The 23,986-nt window shown below is 38.6% G+C and overlaps 1 protein-coding gene across 6 annotated transcripts in view; it reads left to right on the top strand.

Moving 5' to 3' along the window:
- SIPA1 (signal-induced proliferation-associated 1) overlaps positions 1 to 21,188 on the top strand; it is a 137,608-nt gene extending 116,420 nt beyond the window's left edge. For 5 of the 6 annotated variants that reach the window (XM_072117841.1, XM_072117839.1, XM_072117837.1 and 2 more), the window contains exons 4-15: positions 627 to 815; positions 2,416 to 2,590; positions 2,680 to 2,783; positions 3,381 to 4,178; positions 9,025 to 9,299; positions 9,379 to 9,546; positions 11,171 to 11,237; positions 11,452 to 11,563; positions 14,739 to 14,837; positions 17,611 to 17,671; positions 17,786 to 17,852; positions 19,620 to 21,188. In XM_072117841.1, the coding sequence (XP_071973942.1) occupies positions 627 to 815; positions 2,416 to 2,590; positions 2,680 to 2,783; positions 3,381 to 4,178; positions 9,025 to 9,299; positions 9,379 to 9,546; positions 11,171 to 11,237; positions 11,452 to 11,563; positions 14,739 to 14,837; positions 17,611 to 17,671; positions 17,786 to 17,852; positions 19,620 to 19,769 (2,265 nt within the window). In that variant the 3' untranslated portion in view covers positions 19,770 to 21,188. The remainder of the gene's footprint in view (positions 1 to 626; positions 816 to 2,415; positions 2,591 to 2,679; positions 2,784 to 3,380; positions 4,179 to 9,024; positions 9,300 to 9,378; positions 9,547 to 11,170; positions 11,238 to 11,451; positions 11,564 to 14,738; positions 14,838 to 17,610; positions 17,672 to 17,785; positions 17,853 to 19,619) is intronic. The other variant, XM_072117843.1, reaches the window with a different exon arrangement.
- Positions 21,189 to 23,986: the final 2,798 nt, after the last annotated feature.

Below are 23,986 nucleotides of genomic sequence, written 5' to 3'. Positions count from 1 at the left end.
TAAATACAGCACTAGAACAGAGGCCTGTATATAAAACAGTGTGAGAATAAAGCGCCATACATAAATATAGAACCAGAACCAAGCTCTGTACATAAACAAAGCACCATAATCTAGCTAGGTACTTAATTACAACATGAGAACAGACCTCCAAACAGAAATACAGCTCCAGAACCGAAATCAGTACAAACATTTAACTCTTCAAATGGGCTTTGTACCTAAATGCATCGCCAGAACAAACTCCATACTGAAATCTAGCACCAGACCCAAATCAATCAACACATACAGTGTTCCTGTAGAAAATTAAGATACACCTGTGCTGAGCTTTTCTTGTCATACATTTATATATTATCAATATGAGCCATAACTTTTATTTTGGGTTGATGAAGCTATTTAATAGCTTGTTTTTTTGCAGGATGAGTTTAAGTTTTCAATGGAACACATTTTGGAGTGTCTAGACCTTATTAAATTCATTTTACTTTCATTTCACATTGTTTTTTAACACGTGCAACCAAGATTGATAATTTCTTTAAAACTGCTCTGTAAATGTCAAATGCAAGGAAAGGTGTTAAACAAAATAGATGTGAAATTACAATGTTAAGAACTAAACATGTTCTTTTTTTTTTAAGTTGAAGACACTTCGAGGGTCTATTCTAGAAGAAGCCTTTCCATCATCCATACGGCCTAATTCCTCCAGGGCAATTTCCCCTAAAAAGCTTCTTGAATACATAGTATCAGAGGTTAACCTGCAGTGTCTACGTCTAGCGTCTAACTCTCCTAAAGTACCAGAGACTCTTCTAAAGTTGGATGAGCAGGGGGTAAGTATGTTGTACTTGCTTATGTAGTTGCTTATGTGCAATGAAAAGGTTCTAAAATACTTTATTATACAAAATATTATATTTTGTATGTTTCAATATTAGCCTTAGAATAGTTGTCTGCATCATCTTCTGTCCAATAACATGGGTTAATTTCTTTTTGTGCTGGCAAGAAAATAAAAGGCAGATTGATTATCTTTGCACTTTCAGTTCCTCCATTTGTACTGTGCCAAAATACTCTGCAGAATTATTCGACCTGATCTTTATTCAAGCACATCTGTTCTTAACACAGCGAAGCCTTCAGGAAGCTAATTAACCTGCCAGAAAGGAAGCCAGATCATTCAGCGGAAATTCACATAGACAGACGCTGAAATGCAAAATACACAGAACTTGCATTTTAGTAAGAACCAAGCCAAGTGCTTCATATTTACAAGACAACTAGCAATGCCAGGAAGACCTTGTGCATAGTACTATTTTATACCTTCTAAGTGCTATGGAGCAATATTACAAAACCTATAGAATTCTACTATTGTTTCTAAATAGGCTCTGTGCAGCAATTAAAATCATAGGTTTTACGGTTGAAAAAAGACACATGTCCATCAAGTTCAACGAAGGAAGGAAAGGGATTGGATGAGGAAGAGATTAAGGGGAAAAACTTCTATATAACATAACCATCAATGTTATGTAGGTGTAAAAAGTCATCTAGACCCTTCTTGAAGCTCTCTGCTGTCCTTACTATGACCAGCGCATGAGGCAGGCTATTCCACAGATTGACAGTTCTTGTAGTAAAAAAGCCCTTTTGCCTATGGTGATTAAAGCTTGTTTTCTCCAGACGGAGACAGTGCCCCCTTGTTTTAAACAACTTTCCACCATATGGACCATTCATATATTTATATAAATTAATCATGTCCCCTCTTAGTCTTCTCTTTTCCACCCTCTTTTCCACTAAGAGTAAATAAATCTAGTTGTTTTAATCTTTCCTCATAACTGAGACCCGCTATACCCCTTATCATTTTTGTGGCTCTTTGTTGTACCCTCTCCAGCTCCAGGGCATTCTTTTTATGGACCGGTGCCCAGAACTGGATGACATATTCCAAGTAAGGCCAAACCACATATAAAATGCTTGCGTAAGCAAACTAGCTACTAATAAGGCCATGTTCACACTGCCGTCATGGCACAGTACTATGAAAACAATGCCGGAACAGGATCAATAGTCACCCTTGCAATCTTCCAAGCATTGTCAAAATAATGGTAAATGTGTTGAAAGTGCACTTTTCAGTATATCCATAATAATACAAACAGCTTCATTATATAACCTGGAACCACTCGACTATCACACATAACCACACATGGCTATCCCACTGCCTTATTCTGTATCCAACAAAAACAATAGTATTAGCAATACAGACTTTTCTGGAGCGATCTTCTATAATCATCAAATCCGTTTTTATTCAAACTTTATGCAATACTGAAGATAAAATAAAACAGTCTTACAGTTCTGAAGACGATACACAATACATGCAATAGAAAGAAAAATCCTATATCACTGTATTTGCCATTGTATTGTTCATATGTTAATATATTACTTTCGTCCTCCTTCCAGCTCAGTTTTCAGCGAAAGATTGGTATTCTGTATTGCCGAAGTGGACAGTCATCAGAGGAGGAAATGTATAATAACGAGGTAGCAGGACCAGCTTTTCAGGAGTTTTTGAGCTTACTAGGAGATGAAGTCAGACTAAAGGGGTTTGACAAGTACAGAGCACAGCTAGACAACAAAAGTAAGAGTTTTTATTCTACTTTTTTAATTCTAATATTTTCATAAGCACAAGGTCCAATCTTTAACTTATTTGATTTTATTTATTCACAGCTGACAGTACAGGCACACACTCTCTCTATACTCGCTACCAAGACTACGAGATCATGTTCCACGTTTCAACAATGCTGCCATTTACAGCAAGCAACAGTCAGCAGGTAGAAAAAAATAACTGACAACCTTATTTTTAATGTTTTCAGCAAAATAAAATAATACAAGTAATACTGCAAGAAAAATCAGCATTCCCTGCTAGCCAGACACTCCTTATCCCTTTACCATTCTCCCGTATAAGTATCTCCCAAGAACACAAGAAAAAAATGTAGGAGAAGCCACTCAGCTAATCAATGGCTGAGGAGGGGGAAGTCAATTGCACCAGGGTCTGGGAGTATTGTTAAGGGAGGGAGGCAGGGAGCCGGAAGTGGTAACTATTTGTAATTTTTGAGGTACCCTGTTGAGCCCCTTTATGAGTAATAAACTTCTTTAATTCTACTAATATAAGAAATATGGCTCTTATTTGTGTAATAAGTTTTATCAAATTATTTTTATATTATATTATATTGCTATTCAAGTCATTGTATAATACATATTTTAATGGTATAATATATAGATAATTTAGAGTTTAGTTTCTTAGCAAATATATAAATTCAGTTGGAGGAAGTAAAACCCAGGCAAAATGTCACTATTGGAAAGAAAATTCCATAAATGAGTCTATCTACTTATTTTTTTGTTATATAATGCTATTTTCTGTTTTGCAGTTACTTCGAAAGAGGCATATTGGTAATGACATAGTGACGATTGTCTTCCAAGAACCCGGTGCCCTTCCTTTTACTCCACAGACAATTCGTTCCCATTTCCAACATGTATTCATTGTAGTTCGTGTTCATTCTCCGTGTACAGATAATACAAGGTACAGCGTTGCTGTTACCCGCACTGCTGACACTCCACCCTTTGGGCCTCCTCTACCTACTAGTTTATTCCGACGTTCACCGGAACTTAGAGACTTTTTGCTTTCCAAGGCTGTTAATGGTGAAAATGCAGCTGAACGTGGGGGTAAATTTCTAGCCATGGCTACAAGAACCAGGGAAGAATACTTGAGGGACTTGGCTCGAGATCATGTTACTACTACTACTTTGGATTCATGTTCCTCTAAACTAGCCATTTTGAGTCTTTCCAAGAAAAGGGACCGAGCGGGTAGCACTGGCACTGGAGACAAAGGAGGAAAAGGAACTCGTTGGGCATACAGTGTTCCACCAGAATTCCATAGCTCTGGTACCTTAGTGTGGACAGTTAAGGCTGTGAGTGTCTCTGTTTCAGAAAGTATTTATATGTTAGGAATATCTTCCGAGATGTTGGTGTTAGTTGATCCAAAAAAGGAACGTGAAGGGGCAGTTAGCTTTCACTGCTCATGCAGGGATGTACTTGGCTGGACTTATTCTTCTAAAGGAGGACTGGATCTTTACTATGGTCGGGCAGGAAGATTAACACTTTGCCCAATTGCAAGCAATGAGACAGAAGTGGAAAATGAGATCAACCACATAGTCAAGAGGCTACAGGTAAGCAAAACTATTCATGGAAGGCAATAAATGAAACTGTATTTTGGGGTAACATGTAAAATTATAGCTCACAAAAAACAATACTTGTACAAAGAAGAATGTATGTTCATACCACACTTTTCTCTTAGGCTCAGTTTGTATGAACAAACCTTTTTATAGGATGCCATTCATAATGGATGCAAAAATTTTGTCTTTGGCTGGTGTACATTGATATGCCTTTTTTTTTGTAGTGAGACTATATTTTTCTAGGAAGCAACTTCTTTACAAACGTAGAGATCAGGAAATTTGTTGAAGAAAAACAGGAAATACATTTCAGGAAGTGAGCTTCTTATGATACAGTTATTATTCAGGCATGTATCGCTGAGGCTTATCCATATCAATGCTGTAGTGTAAGTAGTTATGCTATTCTGACACTTGCTATATCAGAAATGTTTCATACATTTCCTTTAGAATGAGGAATGAGTTTTTAACGTGAGAAAAGTGGTTTCTTTTATTCCATGTTTTTTTAGGGTACAGCAAAGTACAGCAACGTTTCGGCTCGCTTGGAGCCTTTTTCAAGCCCTTGAAAAAGGCTCCAAGCGAGATGAAACGTTGCTGTACTTTGCTGTACCATAGAAAAACATGGAATAAAAGAAACCACTTTTCTCATGTCATACTAGGAGTGCTGCCTACTCTCTTCTACTAGATAAATAGATAGATAGATAGATAGATAGATAGATAGATAGATAGCAAGCTCTGGTCTCATTGGTCAGCAGCAGGAGCTTGTGATGAGGTAACAGGAGGCAGGCTCCGCCCCTCCATCTAGCTGGAAACCATGGTTGCTATGGGACAAAAAAGGTACTAAATGAGGACCGAGAGGCAAAATACTTTGAGGAATGATTCCCAGGGTCCCCTGGAGCAGAATTATGTATTTTTGTTTTTTTTGCTCAGAATGACAGTTACACTTTAAGTGAACCTTTTGCAAATAAAAGCCACTCCCACATTGAGAACCAAAATACAACAAGGCATGAATGTTTGGAAAATGAACTTATTGTGGCAACAACAATCTTGTACAACGAGTGAAAACCAAAAATTATGGGATCACCTCACAAAAAACACACAAGCATAAATACATTCCCTCCAGAATTCTTTCCTTTTTTTAGCATGCAGGAAGACCCCGATGGCTGCAATGGTCAACTGTAAGAGTTATCAAAGGTATATGCACTAAAATTTAATTGACAATACTTTTTCCTATGACAACCATAAAATTTGGAAAATCGTACAAAATATACAATATCAGTTCAGACTTACATACAAATTCAACTTAAGAACAAATCTACAGAGCATGTATGTAACCTGGGGACTGCCTGTATGTTAGTTTAAAAGCGGTAACTTTTTTGCTTGTTTGGCTATCAATATGATTCTTGCTGTATTTCTGGAAAAACTTCCTTTTTAAAATATTTTTCTTTTCCAGAATATAAAGGCTTCTACTTAGGTTACATACTAAAGACCAGTTCACTTCTCAGCAATTTTAACTGAGGTGTGAACCAATAATCTTGTATAATAATAATTTATTTATTTATATAGTGCACACAGATTACGCAGTGCTGCAAAGAGCTTGCCAAATCAGTGTCTGTCCCCAAAGGGGCTCACAATCTAATCAGCCTACCAGTGTGGGAGGAAACCAGAGGACCCACGCAAACATGGAAAGAACATACAAACTCTTTGCAGATGTTGACCCTGGGACATGAACCCAGGTCCCCAGCGCTACAAGGCTGTAATGCTAACCACTAAACCACCGTGCTGCTCTGCAGTGTTACTCCAGTGTAGTGTTTCTCCAGTGTTTCTTTCATAAATTTCCTCAAATGTCATAAAATCTTATATTTTATGTATTATTTACATTATATTTCTCCAGTATAATTATGGCTGTGCAGTAGTTCAGTGGGAATCTGCCCTATTCTGTGTTAGCTACCTGAACCCACAACTATAGAAATCCTAAGAGCTTGCTCACTAAATAGGCAACAGGAATATAAAAAAAATATTTGATTTACAACATGTTCCTAAACTCTGTGGAGCTGTGTATCTGAGAACACACAGGTATGTTAAAAGAAAAAAATATTAACCTGTTGCTACCACTGCATTACCTTTTCAAGTCCAGCTATACAATGTGAAAAGGTAGTGCAGATGTCCTGTGCCATTAGAGAGGGCATCTGCTCCCTGCCCAATTGCTGCAAACAGTGATCTTGTGGCATTAGAGAAGGGTCTCCCTATTTCAGGCACCTTTTTCACAACAATTCCCACACTAATACATTGACAAAAAATTCTATTTGGAATTGCTGTAGAGCTATTGACTAAAAAAACAAATTCATGTAATTTAAAGGGGTTGTGTCACCATAGCAAATGGCTGTAATTGGGTCCAATGCATTGTGACAAGTACTTTCACCATTTACACTTATTACAAAATCTGCAGCCTTACTGAGATAACTCCTTTTGTCCTGGTTGCTGGCGCCCCCTGCTGGTAGCTGTGTCCCGTCCTGAGCAGGATTCCCCCAGCTGCTCTGCACTACAGATCACTCCATGGGCTCACAGCTCTTCTCCACACTGAGAGATCAGCTGACACACTGCAGCCAATAGGAAGTGAGAGAGGAGGAGGGGCCGAGATTGTGATGTGATGGCCACTGCTTACCAACTTCACAGGTGCCTACAGCAGCAGATACAAGGTAACTGCAACCAGACATGACATCTGGTGCACAGAGGAGTCCTCCCCTAACATGAGTTATAGCAATGTAGCAGCCCTCTCCTCCCTCCACCATTAGTCAGGTCACACAGGAGACTGCAGAGATAACACAAGTAACAGGCTGAGCTCTGATCTCTCCTGATGCAGTCCTCCTCCTGTACTCTCCTCCCTGCTCTAATGCAAAAGGGCCCCTGTGCCTGACTAGCAGGGAAGTAGCTAAAGATCAGTTACATGTGAGAAGCTATCACCTATTTATCTATCCAAGTCCTATTATCTATCACCTGTCATCTTTCTATCCATCTCATATCTATCTCAGAAATATCTATCTATCTAGTGATTTAGTTGCCATTAAATGTATTCTCACAGCATCATGGTCGGTCACGCGGACAGTAAAGTGTAAATATGTTGGAGGTCTAGAAAAATGGAGGGACGGCAAACTCCATGCGTATCCTCACTTCGAAGTGACTTCCTCAGGGGTAAGTGTCACTGTGGAGTGGCGATACACGTGGGGTTTGCCTCCCCTGCACCCACCTAGACTTCCGCCATGCATGTCAGCCTGACCGACCATGATGCTGTGAGAATACATAGTACATGTGTACTATGTGCAGTGTCCTGTGTAGTGTGCAGGGGGCACCAGATTCAGGACTTCTGGAGCACTTTCTTCATGAGTGCCCCCTGCACTGCTTTGACAGACTGCACCAACTTTTTTTGGTGCACTTTTAAAATGGGGCATATGACACATTTCATTACATTGGACTTCTATAGGATCAGTAAATGCAGGGACTATTTGAGCACAGCAGGTGGAAGGAGATTCTGAAGGCTGAGTGCTCTGTAGCACTGAGTTGTGCAATAACTGCCGCTGTCAGTGCTGTGCATGTGCCTGGCTAGGCCCCTCCCACATCTGCTTCTGTGTGGAGCAGAATAAAGGCTGAACAAGCATCTTAATAACACATAGAAAGGTATCTTTAATTTCAGGTAACCTTTACAAATAGATTTTTGAAATATTTTATTTATTTATACAGCTTTTTGCAGTCAATTGTTTCGTGGCATGACCCCTTTAAGCTGTTTATTTCCTTCTAGAAAATTGTGCCATTGCACACTTTTTGATGTGCCATTCAACACTTTTAAAATAGAGAAGGCTCTTGGCATGCTAAAAACACAAAACATGAAATCCGGATCTCAACTCTTTAGCTACTAGACAAATTTTAACCTTAAATTAAATCTACCATCAAAATCAAGCATGATAAACCAGGAACACTTACTCTAGGCACTGTGACTTTGGTAATCTTCTTATATTCCTTCTTATATCCCTTCTAAAATCAACTTTTAGAATTATGCTAATGAAGAAGAAAGGCTGTGGGTGTATCACAGAAGTCCTTCAGCTGCTTGTTTCAGTCTTATCCCCCACCCCTGCTCCCTTGGCACTTTTAGGGATCTTAGCATCAGTGAGTAGTGAGCACAAAATTGGATGGGAGAAGTGCTCCTTTAGAATGTAACAGCCTGTGTAGCTACAGTATGATCACACCTATAGTCCTTTTGTTAAGTGCTCCTGGTTTTCATGATGGATTCTGGTGTTAGATTTCCTTTAATGACTTCTTGGTTAAAAAAGTGAAAGCCCCCTTATTTTGGTTATCATTTGTAGTTTTACTTTGTGTGACCTGCCTAATGCTATGCTATGGGATTTAAAGGGGTTGTCCGACAGTTATGAAAAAAACTAAAGGTGGCCGGAGGGGGCTGCTTAAAAAAATAAAGATCTACTTACCTTCCGGCGCCCTCTGGTGTTCCGCGCTGCTGTTGCTCCGGTCCGGGCGCCATGTAAACAAACATATTCACAGCACTGTGTATGCGGGCCGGATGGTTGTCGGGTCCAGCCGGAAGCTGAGTCCAGCGCTGCTCCGGCGGCCATGTTTGTTTACATGGCGCCCAGACCGGAGCAACAGCAGCACGGGAGACCGGAGGGCGGCGGAAGGTAAGTAGATCTTTATTTTTTTAAGCAGCCCCCTCCGGCCATCTTTAGTTTTTTTTTCAGAACTCTCGGACAACCCCTTCAAACAGTTTTAAAATGTTAAGCTGTAAGCAGTATCCCATGGAACACATTTATATATATTCAGATGCATTTCTGTTCTGTAGGTTGTCTCTGGGGGCTGTGAGACGCGTGAGATCCCTCTACTAAGGAACGGTCTTGGACAGCTTGGATTCAATGCTGATTCTGGTGGTTTTGTGATAGAAGTGGAAAGATTCAGCATGGCAGAGACTGTTGGATTGTGTCCTGGAGCAAGACTTGTCGCAATCTGTGGCCAACCTTTCTGTTCATTGACCCCTGATGATGTCCGCAACCTTTTCCTTCGTGCAAAAAAAGTGACAGTAACAACTTTGCCACCTGATGAATCAGGAAAGCCCCGCAGGTAACAACAGTCCAATTGTAGATAGATTCTAATCATGTTTATAAGTGCTGGTCCAACCTTTAATGTACTTGGTTATTAGGAGCTTCTCTGAGCTGTATGTAAAATCATTGCAAGAACAAAGAATTATAAGACGCTCAGAAGGAGACATAGAGAAGGAAGACGTGATGGCAAGAAAGGCAGAGACTGCTCCAGAAACTAAGAACATCCTGCGCACCTTATCTGTTCAGGAAGAGAGGACAGAGTTCAGGTAACACTGGGGCACATTCATCAAAGTCTTTTTAGGTAAAAATATTTGACGTTGAATGATAAATATGTGTGAGTTTTGACCCTTGGCAAATTGGGGCCATAAATAAAACTATTTTATAAACATTCAGTTAGAGGCCCCCCTTAGTCCTGCAAAGGACTGTTTTACAAACAGTAGTATGGTAAGGCAGTCTGTAATAGGAGACTGTAGACTGACACTATTTATAGCTAGATAGATGATAGAAAATAGATATGAGAGATAAACAGAATACAAGAGAGATAGAAGATTGATAGATGGATATATAATAGGAGATAGATTTGATAGATAATAGATAGGAGATAAATAGCTAGATAGATAGAAGGTATATGGATAAACAGATAGACAAAAAGATGAATGTTTAGAAAGGCAGATATATAACTAGATGGATAGATGATCAGCATCTTCTCCCGGGCATTCAACCAAAAGGTATTAAAGGAGTAAGGCCCCTTCCACACTAGCGTTGCATTTCATGTCAGGGTGCAATGCGCGAAAAACTGAAGTTTTTGAGTTTTTCACGCGCGCGTTGTTCGCGTTTTTTTTGCGTGTTCGGTGCGTTTTTCACTCGCGTTTGTTAAGGGAGACTCAAGCATTTTTCAAAGGGACCATGGTTCGGGAATAAAAATGTTTTATTTAATTGAAAAAGAATGTCTTCTGATAAGTTAGCAGATGTATGCAAACATCTGCAATCTATTTGTCACTGTTCCGTGCGTATATTATCTCCCGACAAGTTAGCAGATGTGAAGAACAGTGAAGAATAGAATAAAAACAGTAGTCACAGTGAACACAGGATCATTTAAGTGAAAAACAGTGAAGAACACAGTGAAGAATAGATTACAGATGTTCGGCACATCTGCTAACTTGTCGGGAGATACGCGCGGAACGGTGCAAACAAAATAGTATGTGAAGAACAATATATATGTGTGAAGAACACATTGCAGATGTATGCAATGTGTTATTCACACACTTATATAGTGTTCTTCACATGCTATTTTGTTCGCACCGTTCCGCCGAACATCTGTAATCTATTCTTCACTGTGTTCTTCACTGTGTTTTTCACTTAAATGATCCTGTGTTCACTGTGTTCACTGTTTTTATTCTATTCTTCACTGTTCTTCACTGTTTTTTTTTTATTTGATGCGTCTCCATAGACTTGCATGGGGCGGGAAAAACACGCGTGAAACGCAAAAATAGAGCATGCTGCGATTTTGACGCGCGTCAAAACAAACGCAAGCACGCGCGTGAAAAACAACGCAAATGAGGAAAGACCCATTGGAAACAATGGAACAGAGTGCAATGCAAGTTCTGCGCGTCAAAAACGCTAGTTTGGAAGGGGCCTAATACGTCCTCTGCCCACAAAAGCATACATCCTGGGGCCCCCCTGTGCAAATGCCCACTTTGCCGACCCCCAGCTCTGGCCCTGGTAAGTGCATATCCTATTTGATTCCTTTCTGTATACCAGAGGATGTGGCAACATTTGGCACATGTTCTTTTTTGTGGACCACCCCCCACTTCCTAAAAGGGGATCCTATACCGTTAACCTTGGGAGCTTTTTACAGAAGAAAATGACAATTGTTTTTTTCCTTTTAAGGTTCAACAAAGCTGATTTGGCTCCTCCTGATATTATTCCTCAGCCAGATCCATCAAGAGAAGAAGTGGTGAGATCCTTTTCTTGCTTGAAGTAACTGATCTATTTCCCATAAACTTACTGTGTTATGCTGCAGGTTAATTTGTAGAGTTATAGCTAGTACTAGAATTGTTACATTGTTTAATGTTCATCTCTAAAGTTAGGAGAATGTAAAATAGTCATTAATTTCATAAGCCCCCAAATTGTGTTACTCTATGTACAGTGTAGTGATTTTTATTTCCTAGATGATGGATGACACTTTTGAGGAGGCTCAGGCCGAGATGACTGATTCAGATATTGTTCTACATGAAGAGAATCTCTCTCCTACCCAATCTACTCAGGAACACACCAAAAAACGTAATGTTAATTAATGTCATCTTCCTGTTATGCGCTTCACTGTGTTTAAACCCCATCATTACATACATCATGCATTATAATATATTATACAATACAAATACTACTTACGTGTAATGGAAACGTTACATTTTGTTATGTTTTGTTCAATCTGGTATCATAATTTTCAGATTTACAGGAATTATGATTTCTACCCCCATTTTTACAGTGTGATGTAATAGTATGTCACATTGTCATTTAGCATGTATGGAGAAGACTCACAGGCTGAGCTGTTTAATACATGCCGGCAACTGGCATCTTTGCTTGGATTAATCAGGGTCCATTCCCTGACAGTCAGGAGTATCACTGAGACTCCCAGAACTGTCATGTAGCAATGTAATGTAATGGAGGCACACCATACAAGATGAGCAGTGAAATTCCCATATACTGCAATATAGTTAGAAAACTGTTGTGTTCACCTTTACTAGTAAATCGCCTCCATTCCCTTTCATCTGAGATCAAGGTATCTCCTGGTGTTGCAAATGTGTTATACAGTATGGAAATACTATATTAATTTGGATTATTACATACTTACTTACAGAGTCCTCTGTTTGACATATATACAGTATCGTCCATACATACAGACAGGGACAAATTAAGGTTGGTGGGTTCCCCTGGGCGTAAAATCTGGTTGAGGTCCCCATTGAATGTAGTCCAGACAGGGTAGAGCAATCATTATATACTGCCCCCCAGCAATAACTATATACAGGCTACCCAGTAATCACTATGTACAGTCCCCCAGTAATAACTATATACAGTCCCCCAGCAATCACTATGTAATCACTATATACAGCCCCAAGTAATCACTATATACAACCCCCAGTAATCACTATATACAGCCCCCCAGAAATCACTACATACAACCCCCCAGCAATCACTGTATGTAGCCTCCCAGTATTCATTATATGAAACCACCCTGCAATAACTATATACAGCCCCCCCAGCAATAAATATATACAACCCCCTAGTAATCACTATATACAGTCACCCCAGCAATCACTATATACAGCCACCCAGTAATCACTATATACAGCCCCAGCAATAAATATATACAGACCCCAGTAATCACTGTATACAGCCCCCAGTAATCACTATATATACAACCCTCCCAGCAATTACTATATACAGTTCTTATTAATCAGTATATATAGCCCCCCAGCAATAAATATATTCAGTTTCCCAGTAATCACTTTATACAGCCCAAAATATTCACTATATACATCATCTCAGTTATCTATATATACAGCCCCCAGCAATAAATATATACAGCCCCCAGTAATCACTATATACAACCTACCAATAATCACTTTATACAGCCCCCCCCAATAATAAATATATTCAGCCCCCAGCAATAACTATATACAGCCCCCAGCAAAAACTATATACAGCCCCCAGCAAAAACTATATACAGCCCCCAACAATAACTATATACAGCCCCCAGTAATCACTGTATAAATCCCCCAGTAATCACTATATACAGCCCCCCAGTAACCACTATGTACTGCCCCAGCATTAAATATATAAAGCCCACAGTAATCACTATATACAGCCCCCAGTAATTACTATATGCACCCCCCCCAGCATTAACTATATACAGCCCCCCCCCCCAATATTATCTATATACAGTCCCACAGCATTAACTATATACAATCTGGTAACTACAGTCCCCCTATTATAACTATATACACCCCCTATAATAATTGACTATATACCTATCACCCTATTATAACAATATATGTACTTCACCTTCCTCCATTCCCCCGATGTGTGCCAACCTCATCTTTTTCCCTCGAGGTGTCCCTCGGAGGTGTAGCAACTGCACCACCACCGCTGAAGTTTGGGCATGTGGAATGTCTGCTGGGTACAGCCCGGGGAGCCCAGACCCAAATACACTGTGGGAGTCATGTGACCGCCCGAATCGCAAACATTTGGTGGGGGGCAAAGTGGTGAGGGCCCTGGGGCGTGCATCCTGGGCGCACCCCTATAATCCAGTCCTGCATGCAGACAAATACTGTGACCCTGGTGTTGAATATAGATCAATATACTGTGGCTCTTACAGAGAGATCTGTGTACACTCAGTCACCTTACAGAGAGCTATTTATACTGAGCCCCATTTCAGAGAGCTATGGATATCTACTGTGCCCCTTACGGAGGGATATAAGTACACTCTATTTTCATTGGCTTTGTTGGACCACAGCATGAACAAAGTGCACCAAAAATAAATGGTGCATATTTCCAGAGAAGTTCAGGGGTTGCCAGACTCATGAAAAACATGCATCACAATTCATGAATCTGGTGCACCCTGCACACTTCACAGGCAATCAGCAAATAGTGCAGTTTGCACAGTTTTTGATAAATGTGGGCCACTATATATATATATATATATATATATATAGGACATTTTTAAAATAATAAAATCACTTACCCCACCCACACTCCCATGGCGTCCTTTTCCTGCTGCTTCTCTGGGCTGTGGCTGATGACTCATACAAAGTGTTAATGTCATCATCACATAGAGTGCACTTCACAATAGCACCCTGGGGGGTCGTTCGTCTCTCCCGGTGGTACAAACGGCCCTGTGACAATTTACATAATTTATGAAGTCCAAAATTTTGACAGGATTATTATTTTTGTCCCACCTTTTAGTTTTTAAGAAATAATAATAATTAAAAAAAACAACAAAAATCCTTAACTACAAAGTATTATCCAACCCATCCATTAAAGCAAAAATTGCAATATTTAAAATAAAAAATATTTGCAGTAAATAGGAGATAATGTTCATTATTACTACAGTACTTGTACTGATTCAGATTCTAGGCTGGACTTCCATACAGTCCAATAGAAGCTAAGAGGCCCCTAACAGACGTAGATTTTGTGACTTTTTTTTAAAAAGTCACAACTTTCACATCTGGATTCAGGGAACACTGCAGAAAATTAGACCATCGCAAACTTTGAAGGGAGACTGTTTTAAGTGCAAAAAAAGTTGCAAATGATCACAAGAAACATGAAAAGTTTGATACATGTACTCCATTAAGTTGTAAAGTAAACTTTCTAGTATTGTCGTTGTCTACATTTGTAATACTGACTCATAATGGTCAGTTTTGATGTATTTATCATGTTTGCATATCTTTCTCCTCAGCACTCTCACCAGCTCCACAGTCACTAGAAGATGAATGGCAGAGTATTTCCGACCTCACGCTGGCCTGTAATAGCATACTGGAAGCCATGTCTAAAGAGGGTAAGTTGCAAAGTTAAACTACAGTTATTTTTTAGAGATTAATCAGTAGTTTACCGCACATTGTTTTTAGAGTTATCTGATCTTATACCAGCTAAAAAAAATGTAGGCAATCAATATGCCATATAAAAAAATTGCCAGAATGTTAGATTTTTGACAGAGACTTTTTTTTTTGTTTTACGCCCCAAAGTAAGAAATAGAGTGGGGCTCTAATCCACCGTGACTTTAGCAGCAAATTTTTTTAGGGTAATAGTGCAATAACTATTATATTTAGCATTGTTTTCCTTGACTTTTTAAGCACAACATGCTCCATTAATAACTGTTTTTCTCCTATTTCTCCATTTAAATTCTCTCCATCTCTACACACCAGATTTCTTGCATTAACATTTTAATCACTGACTACCCCTCACCTCCTCTAACTGTGAAGGTGGGCCATACGGTTGCTGGGTTTATAATATATGTTCGGCCTGCTACCCTGATAGTCATGGTTTTAGTGTCATTTTAGAAGGCATATTTTAATTTCCTTCAAAAGTATTTTGGTGCACAGTTCTTTTTCCTATACTGGTGACCCTTAGGATAGGGTATCAGGTCAGTTTGGTTCTGACAACCCAACCATGTACTGATCAACTGCACCGCTTGACATTAATAGATCTGAAATACCTTGGAACAGCCTCTACACAGTGGATGCAGCATCTGCTTCTAACTCCTCCTGTGTAATTCTAGGGCTGCAATAGCTGAACACTCCATTGTAGATTGTAGATGTAGATTGATCTGATACTGATAATGTATCCTGTGGATGGGTTGTCAATATCAGAATCGGCCTGAGGACAAGAAAACTCTTTTAAATAGCTGCCACTTTCACAAAACACCTAATAAATCTAGCATTTTTATATTGCATATTTATCCACAACTGCAACTATTCAAACTTTTAATCAAGGAGGTGCCAGGAACCACATTCCATATTAATGTATTAATATTCCATATTAATGATCTGATCTGTGTATGTTAAAGTCCTAGAAAACCCCTTTAAAGAGTGCCCATGTAAATGGAGAATAGTGCGCTAGCTTTGCAATTAACTAAACTTCTATGGAAGTTAGGGACTGGTGATCTCAGGCCCTCCCACAGAAAACAAGCCCTCAGACATCCTCCTAACATTATATACAATATAATAATGATTATGGTTTTATTATACATAGCCAGGGTAGACTAGCATAAACATTGTGGGCACGCCTATGTCTACATTTGCGCTTTTACATTTGTCTTTCAAGTGCAGAGGCTGCTCCTAATTATCAGACAGGGAGCTATATATAATAATAAAATAGGTTTTTATCAGTAGTAGAAAAACATATATTTAAAGTTGGATGAAGTATTTATATTTGAAGATAACTTAAAAGAACAGGAAAATGATGGAAAACCTTTTAAAAAAACAATGTTATGCCATATTTCCCTAAAACGCTACAAAATTAACTGAGATTCTCCCCAGTTTAAATAATGCATGGTGTAAAAAAAAAAAAATAGAGAAAGGAATGAATTCAGCTTTGAAATGCAGCGAAATTTTGTTCTGCACATGAGGGCAACCCCTACCCCATCATGAAAGAGTTAAATTATAATGAACAATTGAAAACCTGACAAATATGCAATCATGGAGGACATCTTGAAGAGGAGAGGAAATCCCTTTCACGCAAATATGTGAGGGGGATACCAATCAGATATCAAAGCAATATCTAATGCTGTGAGATGTCAAATCTTAACTTACTGCATTGTAGGAAAAAAGATCCAAGTGTCTTAGATAATGCGGCCAGGCTGAGAATCACACTGTTAGGCTACATCACATGAATGTATGGGGGACGTATATATGGACGACGTATATACACCGTATATACATCCTCCATAGGCACCAATGGCCGCACTGTGCCGTATGGGAGTGGTACAGTGTCGCACACGTGCGGCACCGTTCCGTAGCCGGGAGAAAGATAGGATATGTCTTATGTTTCCCTGGAATACGGCACCATGCGCCATATATCACTATGAAGAAGGGCTGGGGTAAGCAGCGCTGTCCCTCTCCCCGGCACCGCCATGTGCCCACCGTACTATGGTATGGCGGGCACAAATTGTGTGGATGTAGCCTTACTTATATGAAAGTAGTAATGTATCCATTCCATATACAGGCGGTCCCCTACTTAAGAACATCTGACTTACATACGACCCCTAGTTACAAACGGACCTCTGGATTTTGGTAATTTGCTGTACTTTAGTCCTAGGCTACAATAAACAGGTTTAACAGGTAATTAAGATTTATTGTTTATCCTGGTTCTTATGACAATCCAACATTTTCAAAATCCAATTGTCACAAATTTTGATTGGGGTTACAGTAATAAAGTATACGGTTCCGACTTACATACAAACTCAACGTAAGAACAAACCTACAGAACCTATCTTGTATGTAACCCGGGGACTGCCTGTATTTACAAATGTAGCATTATTTAAAGGGGTTTTCTATGTCATACATGTTAGTATCCCATCCTTAAGATAAGTCTTTAATAAACCCCTTTAAAATAACCACTGGCATGCTGTGAACTTCTCAACATGTAAATGAGAGGTGCAGTATGTAAATATCGCAGGAGCACAGCAAGTATGTGATGGCAGTCATTGTAAGGAATGCTGTATGTCTGCTCCATGCCAGTGTGACCTGACTATAAATCTAGCAATACCACATTTTTATGAATATGTTACATAGAGATTATCACTTGTTCTTAAACTTTGTGTGTTCTTACAGAACAGGTACAAGCTTTTAAAAATGATTTGGGAGCTCAAAGCTCTCTCCCAGCAGCATCAGGGTAAGCAGCAAAAAAAAAAAACCTAATTGTCAGGTCCATACATTTCACACCATCAGATGCCATTTCACACCATCAGATGTTTATTATAATGAAATTGGTTGCTTTGTTTTCTAGAAATCTTAATGACAAAGTTACAGAGCTGGAAATGAAGCTAAAGAAACTTCAGGAAGACCTTAGAAGGGTAAGTCATAAGTCATTGGTTGCTTAAAGCACTATAGGATGCACTTCAAATATATTCTATACTACATAAATGTAGCCTAGTCGTTAAGTGTTTGTGGTCCCAAATATAGGATGAACAAATAATGCTTTTATAATAATGCTGGAAAAGCTCATGTACAAGATTATAGTTACTATAATAGAAAGAACTCTCAGAGTTCTATGATAGTAACGTATACACTTCAGAGGGAGTCTTTCAGCAATTTTGACTATACAAAGCTGCAAGCAGTAATCTGTGTAACCACATTTTTCTGTGTGATTTTCTAAAAACGGGTCTGTGAAAAAGAATGAATATTCCAGGATTGTAGTTGGACCCCTACGTGAGATCTCATAGCACAGCCCCACCTCATCCTTCTGTAGTAACAGGCCAGGCTTCTGTTTATAGTATAGGGGAGGGGCTGGAGAGCAGGTTGGATGCAGAGATGCACAGAACACAGAAGTTTGAGTAGACTTCCCTAATCTTCCAGCTACAATACTGGATTATAAATGCATTTTTCACATTCCATATGTTACCAACAACATACACAAAGGTATGTTAACACTGATCTCCATGGATGATACATTTAAAGCAAACTAATATATGCATCTCATTTATGCAAATTAGCGCAATAGTCACACAAATATCAAATAAGGATGATTGTTGTCAATTAATGGTTAATATTTTCAGGCCTTCTAAGATGTCTGAGTCCACATTGCATAGTTAAATGCATTACAACTGTAACACAAAATTACTAAGAACATACTGTAGTTTGGAAGAGTTGCACAGATCTCTCCAGTTCTCTGCATGCAGAGTGGTTTGCTCATTAAATTAATCTAGGTTCCCCATATAAAAAGCCCGTTTCCCAAATTTGTTTGGACAAAGGGACATTTCAGCAACATTTCCCATAACCTTTTAAGAAAAGGTTATGGAACCTGTCATTAGGTTAAAATAATGTGTGATCCTGATGATAGTTTCACTTTAACCCCTTAATGACTGTCATACGGCTATATATGTCCTATTTGCACATGCAGATAGCATGTATATATACGTGATGACAGTGTGACAATTTTAACGATCATATCTCCAGAACTGTGGGACCTAGAAACACAATTCTGCTGTCCAATTAAAGAAGAGAATCTCTGATTCTGTTTCACCTAGAAACACAATCTTACATTATTATTATATTAAGGGCGGAGGTTCTCTTCTTTATTAGGACACCGAAGTTGTGTTTCTAGGTGCCATGGTTCAGCCGGTCAGCTGAAGGCAGGAAGCATAAGGAGCTAAAGAAGACACTTTGCAAAAGTACATGCACCCTCTGCCTCTGGAATCAGGGAAAATGGTGATGGATTGATACTGTACATATTAATAACATATTTTGGTAAAGGTTTATACAATTATACCATAAAACCATTTACCATTAATGAGAAATATGTAAAGTAGTACCAAAGATATCATCTTTGCATAACAGAAATGCAAAAATTGATCTAGACATTCAGGCACCAATGACCCCAGTTACAAAGGGGATAAATAAACCTTATAATAGCAAGTTTTTGTCATTTTTCAGGTGAAACCGTTTTTTGTCTGCCAATAGATTGGTATTTTACAGTGCCAATTGTTACAGCTAAAAATGTAAAAAGAATTAAGCCTGTACAGTATATACCGTTTCAATACCTTTTACCACACATATAGACCATATTTAGCAAGCATTAATTCTACCAATAAATTCTAATTAATTAACAAATTTTTGCATAGGAACAAGAAGGAAGAGCACAACTTCAGGCTGAGGTTCTGAGCTTGAAACGAACCCAAGAAGAAGCGTTCACTGGAACTTTGCCCCGGGAAAGTGGCGCCAAAATACTCAGGGGTGGAGCCAGCAACTGTGAAGGAACAACTAAAGAATAAATTATTACGTAATCAATAAGAACTTTGTAAAGAAAGTTTGGGATCAGGAAATTATTTCAAGATAAGTCAATTAACTAATCAAATTTAGTGACAGTGCAAGGTAATATTGGCCTGGAAGTAGGATTTATCTTGTAAAAGTCTATGGAAGAGTAGTGATACATGAAGGTGTTTATGTGTCAGAAAACCACTAAAAATATTTCAGAGGATTTAAACAATATGTATAAATGAAATAATAACTTCACAGGCTAGACAAACAAATCCAAGGGTTACAAATCCTTCCCATAGTGGCCAGAGAATCTGCGCCAACTATTATTTCAGGTAATGGCTAAAAATACTGTGAATGGTGATGAAGAAATACTGCTGGAACATTGTGAAGGGAGGTTGATATGTATTGAAAGTCTGTGTACATAGAGTATTAATGTCTTCCAGTGATTATCTATAATGTTACTGCCATAATGAATGTATATTTGGGACAATAAAGGGTAATATCTGAATCATTGCATCTGAGTGATTGACTGTATCCCTAAAGAGCCCACAAACACTTGTATATCTATCTATATATTTATAAATGAATCTTACTTTTAAAAAAATCTGTGCTTGACTCTCCCACTTGTGAAGATTTTATGTACTTCAGAATAAGCTAATTGTGAATATTATCACTGAAATATAATTTAAAAATTCTTAATAGATGCTAATTTTGTCATGCTTAAAGGGGTTGTTCACTTTCAGCAAATAATTGCTATTGTTCGTGTAATGAAAAGTTATACAATTTTCTAATATACTTTCTGTATCAAATCCTCAGTTTTATAGATCTCTGTAGATCTCTGCTTGCTGTCATAATATAGAAAGTTACATTGTTTACATCCAGTGGAGGCAGGTGCACAAGCCGTTATTATCACCCAGCTATGATTACTTTCTCTGATATTAATGGCTTGTGCACCTGCATGTCCATCACAGACCATGGACAGATTTCTATCCACTGGAAATAAGCAATGAAACTTTCTATAGCAGAGATCTAGCAAACAGAAAGTATATTAGAAAATTGTATAACTTTTCATTACACAAACAATATCAATTATTTTCTTAACGTGGACAACCCCTTTAATTTCTTAATCTCTTATCTTCATAGTAAGGTTTACTGTTAACTGCTCTAAACATAGATTTAAACATCCTCCATCATGGGTCACATACAAGCCCCCCATTCCTCATTGTTGATGATTACTACTATGGATAGGTTTTGGACATTTTTTTTAACTCTGTGGAATAGAAATGGAAAACTGAGCATTTTTTATATCATTCACAGGTAGAATAAAATTTCTGTTAAAGTTATGAAGTGGCTTCAAACAAAAACCACAATGCCAGTTTTATATTGTTTTTTCATGTTGCAAGGCTTCTGTGCAATAAATGCATTGAAAATTTTTTTGTTCTTTTTGTGTTCCTATATTTTAAAAAAATCGAAGGGCTAATTTCGGTTAGTAGAAATAGTTTTCATTAGCATCTTCTTAAATGAGTTGTCCAAAAATAATAAATTAAATGGTCTTTAAAAATAATAAAGAGCATATAGCTCTTTATAGTTTGAAAAAGTTCTATACACACAAAACAGCCAATTATATAAACCAGACTGAAAAGTGAGAAGCGAGTACTGTCCTCTTTGTTCAATTACTATTGCATATACTTACCTCTCTCTCCACACTTCTGTAAGACACATTGGGGTATTTGTATAAAGAGGACGGAAGTGCTGTCCTTCCCCTCTAAACTAATCATAGCCCTGGCTAGGGGCATTCATTTGCCAGATTGGCTGTTCTGCTGCTGCTGCTATGTCCGGTTCGGGCAGCCAAACCCAATCTTGGACATCAAATTAGCTCATCTATAATTATAATATAATTTATAAACCCTCCCCAGTTAAATGTTTTGTATAGAATTGTTGTCTAAGGCCCCCATTATTAATTATAAAAGGCATTGTGCCTCCATAATAATTTTAACCCCCTTAATATGTTATAAATTATACTGATATACTGATACTGATTTGTTGGTCCTAAAACTGTGACGTGATCGTTCTGCCCCTATTGATGTGAGATGACAACGCTGGTCACTGTTTGCAAACAGAGGCTGGCAGTGAAAGGCAGTGGCATTGCTTAACAGGAGTCGGGTGAGAGGTGAATAAATAAATTATTATATTTAAGACCCCCCTGGTCATATATAAAAACATTGGCCCACAGTTATCAAAAACAGTGCAGTTTCCCTGTGTAGTGTGCAGGGTGCACCAAATTCATAAATTGTGGCGTCCGTTCTTCATGAATCTGGTGCCACTTGCACTGCTCTGACAGACTACACCAACTTTTTTTGGTGTGTCTTTAACATAGAGCGTGCAACACAATTCTGTTGGTCACCTCATGATAAATGTGTTGCACAGACTGACTGTGCACCGGAAAGCCCATTTGCAGAATTTTGTGTCGCGTCGGGTATAGCACAACTGCGACACATATGTGTCAGGGACACTTTATAAATGCAACAAAAAGAATGTGCAAAGGGTGCTGTCACGCGGTGCGTTCTTGGACTGTTTTTAAATGCATTGAAAACAAACGGGTTTTTGTATGTATACCATGTGTTTGGCTGGTTTTAATCTGTTTCCTATTCTTATCCTGACCCCTTCTTTCATAAACCTGCAAAATGCAGCAGCCATTATTGACCACGCCATCTCCGCAACTCTAGATATTTACACTCGTTCTCCAGCTGCCAGTCCTATGCCACTGTGCCACTACAATCACCTCAACACAAGAAAGTGTGCAAGTACTTTGCAAGAACTCCTTCCTACTGCTGATTTACATGATATTTTGTGAAAACTTTAAATCTATGCTGGAGATACAGAGCTTTATATTGGCACATAAAGCTCTCTTCTCTATAAGTGTGCGTTCACATGTTGCCGTTAAAACTGCATCACAATCAGTATTGATGTGGTTTTAGGTGCAGTTTTTTAATTTAATAGGTGAAAGACTCTGGGGCTCATCTACTTACCCAGTCCATTCGCAATCCCGCGGTGCATTGTCCGATGCAAATGCGCAATTCGGACCCTTGGTAAATGAGTCCCTTTGTGTTCAATAAGCTTGTATTGAAAGTTATAACATACATGTGTAACAAGTGAGAGTAACGTGCTTACAATAGTTGGAAAAAACTCACAAAAGAGCATGCAAAGAGGATGTCATCAAGCATCAGTTACAATAATCAATGAAGCAATGAACGTGAACCTCTGTGATATAGATCAGAGGTCCCCAACCTTTTTTGCACCAGGGACCGGCTTTAAGCTAGACCAGTTTTCCATGGCCCGGTGGGGGCGGGGTTTTGGTTATATGGGGTGGGGTTATGGAGGGGTGGAGCTTATAATATAAGATATCAGGGAGTGTCCGGACCAGATCCATCATATCGGTTTGGTGTAAAAATAAAGCAATGAAAAATGCATACAGCGTATCGCCATGTAGTATAAAATGCATACAGCGTATCGCCATGTAGTATAAAATGCATACAGCGTATCGCCATGTAGTATAAAATGCATACAGCATATCGCCATGTAGTATAAAATGCATACAGCGTACAGCCATGTAGTATAAAATGCATACAGCGTATTGCCATGTAGTATAAATGCATACAGCATATCGCCATGTAGTATAAAATGCATACAACATATTGCCATGTAGTATAAAATGCATACAGAATACCGCCATGTAGTATAAAATGCATCCAGCGTGCCACCAAGTAGTATAAAATGCACACAACATGCCACCAAGTAGTATAAAATAGATACAACGTACCGCCAAGTAGTATAAAATGCATACAGCGTATCGCCATGTAGTATAAAATGCATACAGAATACCGCCATGTAGTATAAAATGCATCCAGCGTGCCACCAAGTAGTATAAAATGCATACAGCATGCCACCAAGTATTATAAAATAGATACAACGTACCGCCAAGTAGTATAAAATGCATACCGAGTACTGCCATGTAGTACAAAATAGAAGCCCTGATAAATATCACAAATGCTGCATATACATACAGCATATATACACATAAACAAACAGTAGATACAGCATATACACACACACACATACATACATATATACACACACACATATACATATATACAAACACACATATATATATATACACACACATATTACATATATTTACACATATATACACATATTACACATATATATGCAA

This window comes from Engystomops pustulosus, chromosome 7, assembly GCF_040894005.1.
Source record: "Engystomops pustulosus chromosome 7, aEngPut4.maternal, whole genome shotgun sequence".
Taxonomy (NCBI): Eukaryota; Metazoa; Chordata; class Amphibia; order Anura; family Leptodactylidae; genus Engystomops; species Engystomops pustulosus.
This window is presented reverse-complemented; position numbering and strand designations above follow the sequence as displayed.